This window comes from Diplodia corticola, assembly GCF_001883845.1.
Source record: "Diplodia corticola strain CBS 112549 chromosome Unknown scaffold66, whole genome shotgun sequence".
Classification (NCBI taxonomy): Eukaryota; Fungi; Ascomycota; class Dothideomycetes; order Botryosphaeriales; family Botryosphaeriaceae; genus Diplodia; species Diplodia corticola.
Window position 1 is genome coordinate 90728 of NW_017971545.1, and position 16598 is coordinate 107325.

The 16598-nt window shown below is 57.8% G+C and overlaps 5 protein-coding genes across 5 annotated transcripts; 3 read left to right on the top strand and 2 right to left on the bottom strand.

Moving 5' to 3' along the window:
* Window positions 1–1510: 1510 nt before the first annotated feature.
* BKCO1_6600026 (ste ste7 protein kinase) lies at window positions 1511–3563 on the bottom strand (the record flags this gene model as incomplete). The annotated part of the gene is made up of 2 exons (XM_020278284.1): window positions 1511–1933; window positions 1992–3563. 2 exons carry the CDS (start codon window positions 3561–3563, stop codon window positions 1511–1513), a joined length of 1995 nt encoding a protein of 664 aa, XP_020126376.1.
* Window positions 3564–4469: 906 nt separating this feature from the next.
* BKCO1_6600027 (auxin efflux carrier superfamily) lies at window positions 4470–6291 on the top strand (the record flags this gene model as incomplete). The annotated part of the gene is made up of 2 exons (XM_020278285.1): window positions 4470–4752; window positions 4811–6291. The coding sequence occupies 2 exons, from the start codon at window positions 4470–4472 to the stop codon at window positions 6289–6291; spliced, it is 1764 nt and encodes a 587-aa protein (XP_020126375.1).
* A 3621-nt stretch (window positions 6292–9912) lies between these two features.
* On the top strand, window positions 9913–12865 carry BKCO1_6600028 (uncharacterized protein; the record flags this gene model as incomplete). Its single annotated transcript, XM_020278286.1, has 3 exons — window positions 9913–10072; window positions 10125–11877; window positions 12625–12865. The coding sequence occupies 3 exons, from the start codon at window positions 9913–9915 to the stop codon at window positions 12863–12865; spliced, it is 2154 nt and encodes a 717-aa protein (XP_020126368.1).
* Window positions 12866–13563: 698 nt separating this feature from the next.
* On the bottom strand, window positions 13564–14883 carry BKCO1_6600029 (rrna methyltransferase nop1; the record flags this gene model as incomplete). The annotated part of the gene is made up of 5 exons (XM_020278287.1): window positions 13564–13964; window positions 14017–14109; window positions 14162–14419; window positions 14486–14641; window positions 14805–14883. The coding sequence occupies 5 exons, from the start codon at window positions 14881–14883 to the stop codon at window positions 13564–13566; spliced, it is 987 nt and encodes a 328-aa protein (XP_020126367.1).
* Window positions 14884–15040: 157 nt separating this feature from the next.
* On the top strand, window positions 15041–16115 carry BKCO1_6600030 (60s ribosomal protein l17; the record flags this gene model as incomplete). The annotated part of the gene is made up of 4 exons (XM_020278289.1): window positions 15041–15208; window positions 15347–15560; window positions 15709–15896; window positions 15957–16115. The coding sequence occupies 4 exons, from the start codon at window positions 15041–15043 to the stop codon at window positions 16113–16115; spliced, it is 729 nt and encodes a 242-aa protein (XP_020126362.1).
* Between the last annotated feature and the right edge of the window lie 483 nt (window positions 16116–16598).

Consider the following 16598-nt stretch of genomic DNA (forward strand, 5'->3'; position numbering starts at 1 on the left):
TTGCGAGGGTGGGAGTGGGAGTGGGAGGGGGAGGGGTGGTAGTGGCGTATGAGGGGGAGAAAAGGAAGAAGCTGTGGGTGAGAAGATGGGGTAGGAAGTGAGAAAGGCGTGGGAATGGAAACGGGTCTTGGTGCGGCTGACGGTCCAACATTCTCTCTTCCTCTCTCTCTCTCTCTCCCCTCACCATGCCATCGTCCGGGATCTTTCTTCTTGATCAGCAGAAGGGGACAGGGAAAGAAAGAGAAGGGTAGAGGCCGACTGGACGCCGCAACGGCCGAAAGAAACGCTTTGTATTGGCCAGGTCGGGTGACTCTTCACTGGGCATGGCGAAGATCGCCAGTACGAAATAAAAGAGGTGTGAGAAGCAGAAAGAGGGGAAATGGCCGCAGGTGTTGACCAGGATCCCTCGAAGAGAGCCATGGTGGTGGGTTACAAAACATTATCGCACTCTCGAAAATCCAAGGCAAGTACTGCACTCACTCATCCGGTATGGCTAGTTGAAGTTGGAGATGTGCGGATGTAAACATACATAGTTACATCTAGGTGTAGACTTCAAGTCCATGTCAACGTAAATAGCGTGCAATGGATCTGGTGTGACATGTTCGAGCATGATCAATTTTTCCCTCTTACCTACGGTGGAGGAATGGAGGTGAATCGAGATCAACTCAGGTCTACTCAAATTCCTTCTCGAATGTGTTGCTATGGAAAAGGAAACAAACGCCTTCACACACATACAACAGAGCAAAGGAAAAGAGATTGTACATACATCATGAAAGAGAGATGTGATGGTGTGGGCGGGAAATAACCCCATCAGTCGTCAAAAATACGTTGCTCTTTAATCACCTGTAGCTCTTTCTCTCTTTCTCTCTCGAGCCTGCTTCCTCGATTTAGGTAGTTCGGTACCGAAGTGGCGTCCATCGCAGAGTGCCTCGTTCATTCCCCCCTGTCGGATGGAAGCGGACGGCATACCTACCTGAGGCAGCGACAAATACATAAAACGAAAACGGAGCTGGACATAGGAACGGACATATCCGCACGTAAGCAGGAAGTTCCAAGACGAAGCAGGAATTGAGATCAAAGTGCGGATTATGGAAGACAGGAATTGTAGTAGGCAGAGAAGAAAAGAGAACCTATGCCATGTGTATAGAAAAGAGAAAAAAAGGCAGCCGGCTTCCACCGTAAAACAGAAGGCGCCCGGCAAAGCCTCCTCTCGACTTTCCATGCCCGACTCCACCGTCCCAGAATCCCGTACAAACATAATCTTTCATTCCCATACCCTTGTTCCACCAAGCCACGTAGTCTGCAAGCAATTCGCCGTAAGAACCGATTGAAACATCCCAACTCTCTTATGCCTTACAGGAGAAGATAAGAAAATTCATTGTTGCTCGTCATCAGATGAGGCCCTATGTCGCCCCAGGCGAACAGGTGAATTGGAACATGCGCATTCGTGCAACCGATCGTCTTCGCTTTTCCCGTCGTGACACAACCAAGGAGAAATCGTACAAGTGGTTTATTCCTCATTGGCGGGAGGCGGAGGGGGAGCGTCGGGTTCGGCCGAGGGCGTGCCTTGAGGACTTGATACTGCGTCCAGGGGAGCAGCATGCAGCGCAGGCTTCAGGCTTTGTGCCAGCTTGCCAGTCCTCTTCTTCTCTAAAGCATCCAGAACCCACTGAGCAACTTCGGGGTCCTCGGGCGCCGTCTTTCCAGTATAGTCGACAGGCGGCGCGGCTGCGGACCCGTCCTCCGCTTCTTCTTCGTCCTCCTCGGCAATCGTCTCGGGCTTCAAGAGAGGTGCCAGCCACGCGTGTTGAAGCAACATGGCATAAGTCGGGCGGAGGTTCGGGATCTTATTCAAACAGCCACTAACAAAGTTCCTTGCTGCGTCGGAGAAGCCTTCGGCTGGAAGGTCCGGGGGTTCACCGTCGACAATTGCCTGTTGACGTCATTAGTCGGTTCCGAGAGACCAAAGGAAATAGTCGGACAAAACTTACACTGAGCTGGCTGAAGATGTTGTTGTAAGTTTCCGGGGGGTATGGGTATCTGCCCATAGCGCATTCGATTATGGTCAATCCCAGACTCCAGATATCGCTCTGTACGCTGTAGGTGCCGCCACCGGGGTTGGCACCAGCCTGTGCGACGCCCCCGCTCGATATTCTCTCCGGGGCCATGTAGCTCTGACACCCAATGTTGGTTTTGGCAATGCTGGCGACCAGATTTCCACTGACTCCGAAATCGCAAATCTTGACCTGGCCTCTATTGTTGATAAGGATGTTAGTTGGCTTCACGTCGCGGTGAATGATGTTGTGTTCGTCCTTCAACGACTTCAAGCCCATGGTCGTCGCAAGCGTGATTTTCCTCAGCACATTCTCCGGGATGCCCTCTCCGTACAGCTTGTCTATCGATCCGCCATTCATAAACTCCATGCAGATGTACACAGCTCCATCTTGGAAGAAGGCACCGTAAAAGTCGATTATGTATGGGGAAACGCAACGATGGAGGATGTCGAGTTCCATGATGATGGCAGCGAACTTGGCGTCATCCAACTCTAGGCGAATCTCCTTCATGGCCATGATTCTGCCCGTTGGGCCGCTGGTGGGTTGGGCGGCGGTTGGACTCGACTCATCCGACTCATCGCTGGTCTTGTTTGCCGGCGAGCCGTGGATCGCAGGCATGGACATGGCCTTGTTCCCGGCCAAACCGAGCCCTGGTCTTCTCATCTGCGGACGGGCATGTCTGACCTTGTACACCGTGCCGTAGTTGCCCTTGCCCAACTCGTCCAGGGTCTCTGTCTCATCGAGAGATATGTTGAAGGTGGAGCCGCTGGCGAACTTGACGCCATGGGCCGTGAGGACAGCCCTTCCGTCGAACTTCAAGTTGCCGGTTTCCTTGTCCAGGTACTTGGCATACTCGTCCATCAAGGAACCGCCATTGGGCTTTGCGCCGGGGTTCTGGCCGCCGGCGTCGGCGCCAGGAGGAGGCTTCATATCTGAAAGCGTTAGGCCGGGCTTCTTCCTGCCGCCAGGCGCCGGGCTTCCGTTGGGCGCAGCGCCCGGAAGGCCGCCGGGCAGAGCCATGCCGCGCTTCTCCGCCAACGACGGCTTCTTCAGGCCCGCCAGGTTCGGCACGGCAGGAGCCGAGGGAAAGTGGCCGATGGCGGGCTTGCCGGCTTGGCCAGGCAGTTGAAAGTTTCTCGGAACACCGCCCATGAACGCGCCGCCGGGGGACTGGGGGGGCAGGGGAGCGCCGGCGCCGGATGTGGGTGTGCGCATTGGGTTGGGTGGCGGGGCGCGTTGCCTGCCCATGTGAACGGCCTTCATGCGCTCGAGGATATCCTGCGGGAGGTTCGTGCCGCTGGGCTTGGAGGGGTGGCGGGCAGCGCTGAGATTGCCCAATGGGGTGGACGAAACGGTCATGCCGGAGGTGGAGGGCGCGGCTGAGGCGGAGCGACTGAGCGGCGGCTGCGACGGCGGCGACGAGGGCGAGGGCAGGTCGGGGCTCGTGGGCGACTCGAGCGGGGAGGAGACATCGGACAGCTGGTCCTCGTCGGGGGTGGAGGCAGCCATGGTGAACGAGCGTAGAAAGATGCGGCAGGCGGCAGCAATTGGCGAGGCGCTGCGGGAGGGTTCGCGAAAAAGGAAGATGCGACGCGCAGCGGGTAAGAGATTCGCCGAGGCAGCGCGGGGAGAGCGAGGGGGAGGACGGGAAGAGGAGGAGGAGACGGCGGAGGCCTGGAGTGTGGCGGTGCGAAGGGGGAGGGCTTGTCTGTTCGCTAGGCGTGACGTAGCCGGTGGGTGGTGTTACAGAGTGGAGAGTGGGCTCGCAACATCGGGACTGGGCTGGGCTGCGGGCGGCGCTCCGACAGCAGGTTTCTGGGGCGGCTGCGGGCGGACGAGCGCAGCCGTGTCTCGCTGGCGTGCCTTGGTCAAAGAGGCGGCTGCGCGGCCTCACCACTGACTGATCGCCGCGCCCGCCGCAGCGCTGCGACAATCGCGATGGGCAGCACGTGATGCCATGTGCCCGAGCGCCGGGGGGAAGGGCGTTGTTGCATGTGGGCGACGGGGCAGATGCGAGAGGCCTGTGAGGCCAAGCCCAGGCACCCAGGGTGGGTGGGTGGCTCCGTGGCTCTGCTCTCGGCGGGCGCGCGCAGCCCAGGCCCGCCTTGACGCGATAGCGTCGCCATCGCACGCCGCCAAGCCTGCACAGCTCAGCTCGCCCGACACCGTCATTCCCCAGCGCGCGCTGCGCCTTCGCCTGCCCGTCTATCACACCTATAAACCCTTTCCGCCGCCGCGCAGCCTTCGCAACCAGCCCTGCCCGCCCTCAGCTAGCCCGCCCCCGAGACTGCTGCCCAGACAGAGTTGTAACAAGCCCTGACGCCACCGCGCCGCTCCAGTCCTGCCTGCTGCCCTCGCTACCAGCGAACCTCACCCAGACGCCGTCCGCGCCGGAGCGCGCGTCCCCGACATAACATGTTCTTCCAGTCCCACCGCCTGCTGCTTCGCACAGCCCCCGATCTCTCCTCCATGGCGAACCCCTCCGACTCCTCCTTGACGTCCGGTCTTTACGACGCCATGAACAACCACACTTCGCACCCTGACTTCGGCCACCTCGTCCTGCTGGTCTTCGAGGCGGTCCTGGAGGTCGTCTGCGTCAGCTTGCCCGGCTACATTGTCGCTCGCCAGGGCATGTTCGACGCCAATGCCCAAAAGTTCCTCGCCAATCTCAACGTCCAGCTCTTTACCCCGTGTCTGAGTACGTGTCTCTCTACTCCGCACTTTCGCCTGCAACCGGTATAGCTAACGCGCACTAGTCTTCACCAAGCTCGCCTCGCAGCTTACCGCCGACAAACTCGTCGACCTTGCCATCATTCCCGCCATCTTCGTGGTTCAAACTCTCGTGTCATGGCTTTCTGCCATCATCGTTTCGCGCCTGTTTGGCTTCAAGAAACAAAGGCCAAGGAACTTCATCACCGCCATGGCTGTCTTCGGCAACTCCAACTCGCTACCAATCTCTCTCGTTCTTTCGCTTTCCAAGACCATCTCAGGCCTCCACTGGCGGGAGGTTCCCGGCGACAATGACGAAGAAGTCGGGGCGCGTGGTATCTTGTACCTGCTGATCTTCCAGCAGCTCGGACAGCTTGTTCGCTGGAGCTGGGGTTATCAGGTCCTCCTCAAGCCCGCCAGCGAATACCCCGATGAGGATGCGGGAAGGAATGCAGCGCTGGAGCAGGGCGACTTGGACGACGCCAGCTCGATTGAGCGCCGCAACCTCCTTGACGGCGTGGAGGATGACAATGATGGCGAACTTCGTTCTGCAAGTCCCGTACCTGAGTCTTCCTTCGCCTCAGGTGCCATTACACCTGTTAACGATAACCAGCGCACCAGCGCCGATGTCTCTCGCGCATCGTCCACGTCAAACTTGACAAAGAGATACGCAAGAGACGAGACCAATGGCAAGGCCATGGCCACGCCCACGAACGGCAACGTTGTCAGTTCCGGCCCGGGCAACCTGGCCGGCCATGGTTCCGAAAGCGAAGATGCGACTGAGCCCGAGCAAGAGATCCCGGAGGGCGTCAAGGGTTGGCCGACGCGCTCGAAGAGGTGGATGAAGCAGAATCTGAGCTCCACGGGCAAGTGCATGCGCACTTCATCTTGCAAGGCTTTCCGGGCTCTTCCGCAGCCGATTCAGACGGCACTCTCCAAGACGGGCTCCGGTGCGCGGAGGTTCATGGACGGCGTCTGGGACTTCATGAACCCGCCGCTCTGGGCCATGCTGGTGGCGCTAATTGTCGCTTCGGTCCCTTCGCTCCAACACCTCTTCTTCGACCAGGGCACATTTGTGAACAACTCGGTCACTCGGGCGGTGAAGCAGTCGGGTGGAGTTGCGGTTCCGCTCATTCTCGTGGTGCTTGGGGCCAACCTTGCGCGCAACACTCTGCCGGAGGCGGATGCTCGGGATCTCGAGGACGCCAAGGATGAGAAGAAGCTGCTCTATGCCTCGCTCATCAGCCGCATGCTTCTGCCGACCATCATCATGGCGCCGTTTCTGGCGCTGCTTGCGCGGTACGCTCCGGTCAGCATCATCGGCGATCCCATCTTCATGATTGTCTGCTTCTTGCTCAGCGGAGCACCCAGCGCGCTGCAGTTGGCTCAGATCTGTCAGCTCAACAACGTTTACATGGGGTCGATGAGCAAGCTCCTGTTCCAGAGCTACGTGGTTTGGATTCTTCCGTCTACGCTCGTGCTCGTCATGCTCGCGCTCGAGACGGTTGAGTGGTCGACTGGGGCATAAAGTCTGTCACACAGCATTCATTTATTTGTGAAAATACATTGGCGTACATGAAGCACGGCGTTCACGGTTTGAAGGTTGGCATTTGGGATTAGGCTTGTTTCCTGGGTTGGCAGTGCTGGATCACGCTTTGGGAAACGGGCTATAGAGGCGGAGGCAGAGGGGGCTTGCTGGGTTTGCTGGGGTTGCTGGGGTTGCTGGGCTTCCTGGGCTCGCTGGGCTTGTGAAAACATTGGGCACTTAGAAAGTTTAATTGCCGCTGTACCAATATCTCGTAAAACGGTGAAAGTGTAGAGCAGTAGCATTATGATGTCAATAATCAATCCATTGGGGGTGCGGCCCCAAAGCGCGCAACTGTCAAGCTCTTCGTGTTGGGCGCTGAACAAGAGTCTGTCCATGATGCGTCGCACCATCAGGTAGGCAGGCAAGAATTGTCGGGCAAGCCCGGGCGCAGAGCACACCATGCAGCCGCTTCACCGTTTCGCGTCTTTCTTTGTATGTCGGCGAATCCGTGACAGACAACGCATCGCGGCTCAGGCACTAGCTGAAACCTCTAGAATGTTCCCCACACTCCCTGCATCTTCGACCCCGGCCGTGGCGAGTTTTTTTTTTTTTCTCGTCTGTGCCAAAGCGCAGGAGACTTTGGCGCACAATCCATCCCCACCGGGGTCAAAGAGACCAGCGTACACTTTGAGGTCATGTATCGTTGTATACGCCACGCTGTTTCGTTGGAGAAGGAATAACTCCGGGGCGGTGATGTTCTCCACCATCTTCAGGCGATATACGATGGCGTCCCCACACGGTTATCCACAGCCGCACATGCAAGGCACAGGGCACATCGGGCTCTTTTTTCCCCACCGCCAGCTTTGTGTTTTCGTGGTGCCCTGAATGACTCGCATAGAGATCTTCGCTCGGTGGTCGTCGCATTCGAGCACAAAGGGTCTGGTGTTCAAACGTGCTATGTATGGAAACAGGGCCACGCGGCGAGGCAGACGCAATACCAGATCGACGTAAACTCTGGGATTGCGAAATTCGCCACAACCGACCACACCACGAAGCAGCATCTGCCGGGAAATTCGGCTGCAGCCTGACGACCATAAAAAAAAAAAAACTCCCCCAAGCGCCACGCCCAGACGTCGGCGCGTGGCGCCGCTAATGGCGACCCTGCAGCGGATTTCCAGCTGGGTGATTGATTGCTATGACTCGTCATCAGGCGGTTCTCCGGTCTTGTCGTGGCCGCATGGGCTTCTTCTCGCGGACCGTTTTCCGTTGCGCGCTCTCGAGACGCCACACCTGCCTTATCTCGCCAAGGATCAGCACATCGCCCGCTTTTTGCTCCGCCACCTTTTCTGTACACACTACACACCGCCCGGCCCTGGCGTAAGAGAGATACGCATGTACGACGTAATGCCCATTCGCCCACCGGGAGGACCGGGGCAAAAGCAAAAGCCGACCCTTTTTCAGCTTTGCGCATGTCCTGTGTGTACACGTCGCTCGTGTTGTTCCGCCAGCCCAAGTCGCACGTCCCACGCCGTTTCGTCCTACTTTCCTAATAACTTTCCTCAACAATCCGTGTCCGTTCAGCCCTCATCATCAGCCCTCAGAAGATCAACCGGCCGTCTTTCTGACCGGTGATCGGCAATACGCCTCTTCCCTCGTCTCGTCGATAGCTATCATGCTCTTTACTAGGTCGGTGACGTTGTTGGTCAAGAAACCCCCCCCCGCCCCATTATCGGCCCCGTTGCCATTTCTTCGTTCCTCTTTCGCTTCTTCCCCCCACCACCTCTTCATTATTCCTCCTCGCCCCGCGTTTCCGATCTTTCCGCAGCCGACGTGATGGCCGTTGCGTCAGGTTTGATCGCCTATTGCCGTCCCCGCCGTCGTGAGCGTGACGAAACGCGAACCGCGTGAGCATCATCAACTCCCTGGCGACGGACATCATCATCACCCCACGTCCAAAACATCAAACTCCCACGATTGTCGCCCTCCCTCTCTCTCCCCCTCCCCTCCCCTCCCATGTTGTCGTCGAAGCGGAAGAAACGCGGATTGTCGGAAAAAGGAAACGAGTCAAAAGGCAAGTCGTGACGAGGCGCGAACATTCCGCGCAGTTTCATCGTGTTGCGGAAAGTCGAGGCGAGTAGGTAGGGGTGCTTGCTCTCTTGGCGGGGGGGAGGGGGGCCAGTGGGGAAAAGCTTGACGCATGGGAAAACGCATTCGAGACGGATGGCGATTGGTGCTTGATTCGTGTGGTTCCGCCATCGTGGCACCCACGCGCGTGGGAGACGTCGCTGTGTGGCGGTGCTTTGGTGTGGCGGGCGGGCGGGCGGGCGGGCGGGCGGTCTTGGAAACAGGGCTACCGACCGCTGTGTTGGGATTCTGCTCGCTTTTGGTCTCTTCGCTTGGATTTTTCACATCTCGAGTCGGCGGTTGCGAAGAATGTCGACGTTGCTCAGAGCTGTTGATACAGGGAGCAGGATGATCCATGGAATGGCAGGCAGGTGTGTGGCGGACTGATACAACCAAACAACCTCATGTAGATGGCCGTGGTCTAGGTAATGAGGCATATCGCCTGGCATTCTGCTTATCGGTCTTTTGAATGATACCGCTTGCTGGAGAGGTGATCGGATAGCCTGTATGGATGAAATGAGACTGAAAGCTCTGGGCTCCGCGTATAGCCAGCGGGTGAGGTTTGTTAGGGGTAATTCAGATGCGTTAGAGGCCGCGCGACCGCTGCTCAAATCAACGCGGATACAGAGAGCATGTCTCGAAAAGGGGCATACTAACGCCAATTTTGAGATTTCAGGTCGAATTACACCATCAAACATTCTTCTGCAGATGAAAAACACGAGGCGATAAACGTCTTCTAGGTCAAGTCCACGATGGCCAGTGCTCTGATGAAGCAAAAGGACGCCAGCGCAACAGCCGCAACTGATTGCTGCAATTAGACTGCTAGGGTACGCTCATATGATACATAGCATCTGGGATGCTCTAGAAATTGCTGGTTCCCGTGTATATTCAGCCAAGGCTTGATGTATTGTCGTCGCGTGCCTTCAGACATCTAGAGAGCAGTCTGACTATCACTGTAATGGGCACCAAAGCCTGAACTGATACCGCCTTACGGTTATGATGTTGCTCAAGGAGGTTGAGATCAAGGCGCCCTCGATATCCCTCCAATGTTTGCATATATGGTTGGAAAGCGGTCTCAGTATATCCGTCAAAGGATGTGCGCAGCCGTGCAATACTAGCCACATCTCCTGCAGCATACGACATCATGAGCTTGCACAGCCGCATAGTCTCTTTCTCGGCGCTACATCCTAGCTTCTCGAGTGGCGGCGGATGGTGACTTGCGGCGTTGCCTTTGTCCGCCTCGCCGCTCCAGCTTCGGGCACCTCCAGACCCGACCAACAGTTGCCCGCCATCCACCCGCACCAAACTTTCTCCTGACCCCACCTGCAGCCGGCCTCTTACAAGCTACTTGGCTTCCGCTCCCTTCGCCGCGCTGCTTGTAAAGTCTAGCGCCTACGCGAATCAAGTCCAGGGCGGCGTGTAAGACTTGCACCCCCATACCACCACGTCATCTCGCCGCTTTCGCTAAAACATCCACCGCACCGCAAGCTGTCAGCCATGAGACCGAGAAGGAGCTGCCAAACGGGCGCTCCGCGCTCCAGAAGAAGCGGTCGCGACTCCCGCCGCAAGTCCCGCCGCGACTCGGGTCACGAGTCTGATGGTGAGGATGATGGTATTGATTTTGCGACTATGAGAGTCCCCCTGGGGCCTCAAGCGAGTAAGTGCCTACGTTCCGAGAGGCTTACATACTTGCTAAAATGACGCAAAAGCCGGCAGTTCTGTTAGACGCGTCGGAGACTCCCTCGACCGTAGCTTCGGTCCCGGAATCGTTGCCCCTGGTGCCTTCGCCGACAGTCCGTCTGCGTATGCTACCAGCACCGCTAGTGCCACGGTCAAAACGACGCCTAGCGGTGCTGTCCCGCTTGAAGAGAGCGAAAGTGTCTCCATCATGGGCGCTGCCGATCATGGCCAGCGTTACAGTGACACCAGTGATTCCTCCCTCGATGACTTCCCCGACGTCGAGAAGACGCAGCAGGCCGACGACGTGGCCGTCAACCATGCGCTTCCTCTCAACTACACGCCCGCGGAGAGCCACGACGATGGTAAACACACTGACCACACGTCTTTCCTCGCAACAGCATCGGAAGTTGAACGGCGCAACGAAGGCGCCCAGCGCCTCGACATTGCCGCCGCCAGCACCATTATCCGTCAGTATCCCCCGCCCCTCCCATCCGTTTGCCAGCAAACAACCATACTCACCACCGCCGTCCCTCCAGACCCTTCCATCGAACACGACCACAACCATCCCGCACTGCTAGCAAATATAAGCCACGCGCCACCCCCCTCGCAAACCACCACCACCAACGAACAGCCGCCCCGCGCCGCCGCCATTCATAACAATCCCAGCCCGCTCTCCCACGCGTCCCTTTTCTCCTCCTCCTCCTCCTCCTCCTTCTCCTCCGCCTCCTCCTCTCCGTCGCAGAGCACTCCGCCCATGCCCATGCCCCGCACGCCGCCCCAGCCTGCCTCCGCCGCCGACGAGGACGACCAGAACGACCAAAACGACCGCAACGACGAGGAGATGAAGTACGACCCCAGCGTCGTGCCCGCGAAGCGGCACCGCGAGGACGAGGGCATGTTCAACGGCCGCTACGACTACTGGGGCGTCGACTTTTGCCTCGGGGTGCGGCACGTCGGCGTCAAGCCGCGCGGGGGGGTCGGAAAAGACGACGATGATAATGACGATGACGATGACGATGACGATGACGATGATGATGACGATGACGGTGATGACGATGACGGTGATGACGATGACGACTACGACACTAGCAAGGAGGAGAAGACGAAGACGAAGACGAAGACGAAGGGGGAGAGGAAGAGGAAGAGGAAGAACACGAAAAAAACGAAGAAGAAAAAGAACAAGTACAACAACAACCGCGCCTCCGGCTTCCAGGTCCTCCTCCTCTACACCGGCTACCCCCGCCCGCGCTGGCTGCCGCTCGAGTGGAACGCCACCAACCACGACATCGCGTACTTCTTCCACGCGCACCCGCACAAGCGGCCGCCGCACTACCGCCCCCCGCCGGACTTCGACGCCGACGGCCTGGCGGCGCCGCGGGCGCCGTCGGCCGAGTGGCGCGAGGCGTGGGAGGCGGCGAGGCGCGAGGCGGAGGAGAGGTTCCCGCGGGCTTTTAGGCGGAAGGAGTGGGATAGGGGCGGCGGCGAGGGCATCACGGGCGGGGTGCAGGTTGATGTCGATGTCGATGGCGATGTCGTTGAGGAGGAGCAGGCGGCGGCGTCGGCGTCGGACAGGCCTGTCGGTGGCGAGTCTGCTGCTGCCGCCCGGGAGCCGGATGCCGTTCGGTTGCCTACGAAGTCTAACGTCATGACCAGGGAGATGACGACGCGGCAGGCTGGGTTGAAGCGCAAGGTGTCTACGGTTGTTGGGTCTGATGGCAATGGGGACGACGGCGGCGGCGGCGGTCCGCCAGAGAAGAAGCGCCGCGTGTTGCGCGAGCGGAAGTAGGTTGTTGATCGGCCGAAACCTCCGTCCGAGTTGTGTAGAGTGGTGTGCTGGGAGAAGCCCCACTAGCAGGTTGGCGTTTGCTTGTTGTTGGAGGTTTGAGTCATCCTGGTCTTCTTGGTTCCTTTGTGGATACGGACTGATCAAAGAATGGCTGCTGCAGGCCCCCACGATGAGCAGTGCAGGTTCACAACAGACCTGCTGACCCATCATCTCTTTCTACTTTGGCGTTTCATTGTATCTGCCCCTGGACCTCTTTTACGCAACAGGTAATTGGGTTTGATACAGGCTTGCCTGTTCGGGCATCTTTTCGGGCATCTAAAAGTAGTGTGGATTGATCACAGCAGGCGAGAGATAGAGGTTTCAACGATCTTCAATGGCGTTTGATATGGATTCCGCTCTCAAAACATGGATGGAGGACATAGAAACTGTACGAGACTTGTAACATTCTTGAGAGCGATGACACCTACAATCACACAAGCAACACGGCTCATATCTATGAACCCGTGGGACACTGTAGCTTACGAGCGACGCGCGCTCCCATGCCTTTCTGTAACACAATTCTCAATGTAATCGAGTTTTATTTCCCTCCGCTCTGCTCAAAGCACCCCCAACCGCCTCTCCGCTTGACACCACAAACACCCCTTCCCGGCCCTCGTCAGTTCAGCTCCCAACAAAAGTTCCTCGTTCGTCGATTGCTCGCTACTGCGCTGCTGTCGTATTGTGCGCTTCTCTACGAACAGCAGAAGCGCGTCGTGGCCCACTGCGCCCGAGTTGTGGGCAGAGGAGGAGTGGAGGATGGGGGAGGAAGCAGAGGAAGAGGACGGTATGAGCGCGGCTGGCTTTATGGAAGATGAAGTCAAGGAAGTGGTGGAAGACGACAACGACGAGGAGAGCGACGAGGACGTGCAAGACGAGTTCGGAGGCACAGAGGGCGAGATGGTGGTGGAGGAGAAAAATCATGGCTGGACACCACTTCCCCGCTGAAGTGAAGAGTGTCTACTCAGAAGTTTCTCTACCAGAGCGTTAGCGGATGTCTTCCGTCAGGAGCGCTAAACTTCCTCCTCCCTCTCCTAAGACCCTTTGGTTACCGTATCAAAACTGACCTTAGCCCAGATCGTCATCGTCCCTGTACTTCTTACCGCGTCGGTGACGGTGATGTGCACAGTGTAGAGCGACAGATCGTCGTAAAGAACGATGCAGTGACTGAAGGAAAAAACAACGCGCAGGCGGCGCAGGCTGGAACCACCATGCTCAAGACCGACTGTTCAAGCCAGGCCGGTTGTTACCAAAAGCCGATGAAAGGACGAGAAAGAACTTCAATAAGGGGAAGCGGCGGGGGAGACGAGTAAGATCTAAGGGAGTCACAGTTTCTGTCTGTAGTCGTCTTCAATTTACTTCAACTGTCTTGGCACAGGAGACGAATGAACAGATAAAATCGGCTTTTGAGTAAGTTAGAGGAGGGCCACGTAGCTCATCAACCGGTGTTTTAACGCCGCAACTCCCGAAGCCGAATGTACACCGCGAAATAAGAAAAACGAAGCTCTTCGAGTAATAGAAAGAACCTCGGGCCCGCGCAGAGTGAATCGTGTCCCCTCTTACATAGCCAACCGCAGATTGAGATTCCACCCAATTATGAACCCCACAAAATCAAGAACCTTTTTCTTTTGGCAATCACGAAAAGCTTACTCGCTGCGCGCGTAGACAGCGCAGACCATGGCGTGGTCTCTCTCGAAAGGCTCAAGAGTGAGCTGCTCCTTGGGCTTCAGCCTCTCCTCGCGCATCTTCTGGACCTCGCGGGCGAAGACGGCCTCGGGCGCGGCCGTAGAGTCGATACAGTTGGCCTTGATGGACACAACAACACCACCACCGTTCTTGAGGAACAGATGGGCGTTCAAACCAACGATACGAGCTTGGTCAGGCTGGGCAACATCGGCGAAGATGCAGTCAACCATGGAGACAAGCATGCGGTACTTGAGCGGGTGACGGGCGTCCTCGACAATGGGAATGACGTTGGTGCGGTGGGTGGCCATGTTCACCAGGTCACGACCGGAACGGTGGGAGAACTCGACGGCGTAGACAGTGCCTAGGGACGTTAGCATCACCGTGGACAGGTCAGGTTTGCTAGAGGGACCTACCGGTAGGACCAACAATATCGGCGACGTGAGAAACCGAGGTACCGGAGGCGGCACCGAGGTATAGAACCTTGCTACCGGGCTTCATGTAGATGTCTGTCGCTGATCAGCCGCTGTGTTCACCTCCAAAAGATGCGCGAAAGCTTACTCTCCATGCCACCAAGGATACCGGCAGCCAACTTCGAACGGAAGGGGTTCCAAACACGGTACTCGGTGGAAGTGGCGGGGGCAGGCTCGCCGTTCTCCGTGTTGGCGGACTCAGCGCCAGAGTTGGGCACTTGGATGCGCTTCTCGCCGTAGACGCTCTCGCCGGGAGTCAAATTCTTGGTGGTAAGAAGATCCTCCTTGCCACGGGCAACGAAGACACCCGAGTGCCTGTGGGGCTCAATGATGACCCTGGCACCGCCTGTGATGCCACATACCGTAGTCAGTCACCTGTACGAAGTCGGGAAACCTGAAGAAAATAACTCACCAGCCGCACCGCCGCGGCCGCCGCGAGCACCACCGCGGGGAGCACCACGACCGCCACGAGGAGCACCACGAGAACCACCACGACCGCCACGGTCACCGAAGCCACCACGGCCGCCGCCCCTGCCACCGCCTCTGCCGCCACGGTCACCGAAGCCGCCTGTTGAAGATCGAGGTTAGCGATGTGCTCTAGAAAAGAGGCTCACGTCGAAGAGAATATGCGCGCGAAGCACAAGATGTCATCTGGAGCTCAAAAGCAGCACAGCAGACATCGTTTGTGTCGCACGCAGCGCGATTGGGAAGAGGAAGGAAGAGAGAATTACCACGACCACCACGGGCACCGCCTCTGGGCGCACCACGACCGCCGCCGCCGCCACGGCCACCTCGGGGAGTGAAGGCCATTGTAGATGTAGAGGTTGAAATAGTTCGTTCGGGGGAGGATCGAATGAGCGACGAGCAGCGACGCTGGGTTGTTGCTGGGTGACAGTCGACGCTGCAGTGGGCGAGCTTCGGGTTCGAAAAAAGTTCGTCTGCAGAAGCTGCGCATCCGTGGCTGCCAATGGCCGGCGGCGCGCTCGCTTACGGCCGGGTGGTGGCCCGTGCACTGCCCACGCGCGGCGGGCGAAAATGCGATGCGAAGGTCGAACCTCACTCCTCTTCCGCCCAGCGAGACGACACGACCACCCCGACAACACACCAGGACCCTCCGTCAAACTCCCTCACGATGGTACGAGCCCGCCGCCTGCCCCCGATGCGCTGCAATTGTAGCCGCTGCCCGCCCGCCGAGCTTCCTGCTGCAGCCCTCCCCCGGTGCTGCCAAAATTCGAAGGCACAGCTGGCTGACGTACGCCTGCTGCATCTCTAGGTCCGCTACGCTGCCACCGACATCGAGTCCGCTAAGAGCGCTCGCGCTCGCGGCTCCTACCTCCGTGTCTCCTTCAAGAACACCAGGGAGACTGCCCAGGCCATCAACGGCTGGAAGCTTGAGCGCGCCCTCAAGTACCTCGAGAACGTCCAGGAGAAGTCCGAGGCCGTTCCCATGAGGCGGTACGCCGGTTCCACCGGCCGCTGCGCGCAGGGTAAGTCGCCTCATTGCCTTTGGAGAGACACAGGTCGAATGCTTGGATGGTCGTCATTTTGAGATGCACATGAATGCGCGGGATCTGGAGTTTTTGGAAGGCGATCATGTTTCCCTCTGAACATTGGCTGAGACATACGACTCTACAGGCAAGCAGTTCGGTGTTTCCAAGGCCCGCTGGCCCGTCAAGTCCGCCAAGTTCCTCCTCGACCTCCTCAAGAACGCCGAGGCCAACGCGGACACCAAGGGTCTGGACACCAGCAACCTCGTCGTCAAGCACATCCAGGTCAACCAGGCTCCCAAGCAGAGGAGACGCACCTACCGTGCGCACGGTCGCGTATGTTGCCACCATGTCGAGAGATTTGACGAGGCGGGCGTGCGCTGACAATGACAACAGATCAACCCTTACATGTCCAACCCCTGCCACATCGAGCTCATCCTCACCGAGAACGAGGAGGTCGTTCAGAAGGGTCCCCACGTCGCTGAGCGTGAGGTCGCCAGGTTGAACTCGAGGCAGCGTGGCCAGCGCGTCCGTGAGGCCATCACTTCCGCTTAGATGGGAATTTTGACGCTCGGGGGATAAATGGCTTCTGGAGAAAAAATGGGGGTTTTCATGGGGGACCTTGCCGGTGTTTCGACAGGACTGCTTTTGAGAGGTCGGATGGATGCGTGGGCAACATTCTGCTCAGTTTCTAAAACCCCCGAATCGGGTCTCTTAAACACCCACGATATCATGTTGTCTAAAAAATCGATTCGACCGATGAGGCTCCCACAGGCGTGTAGACAAGCATGCATCGCAATGTGACGTCACACTGTGTGTGATTCCAATCGCGGTTTCCTTTGCGTTCAGCCTGAGCATCCTAAACTACTACAATGCGACATTTCTTTTGTTTAATCAAACACAAAGCTTCCCTGACAATCTCCTCAACGTATATGGTCTAGATCTTGACTAGCGGCTTATGAGTTCTCTGGCAAGAGTGGATTGCGTGAACGACATGATTTCGAGCAAGTTTTCTCAAAATACCTCTATCCCATGTTG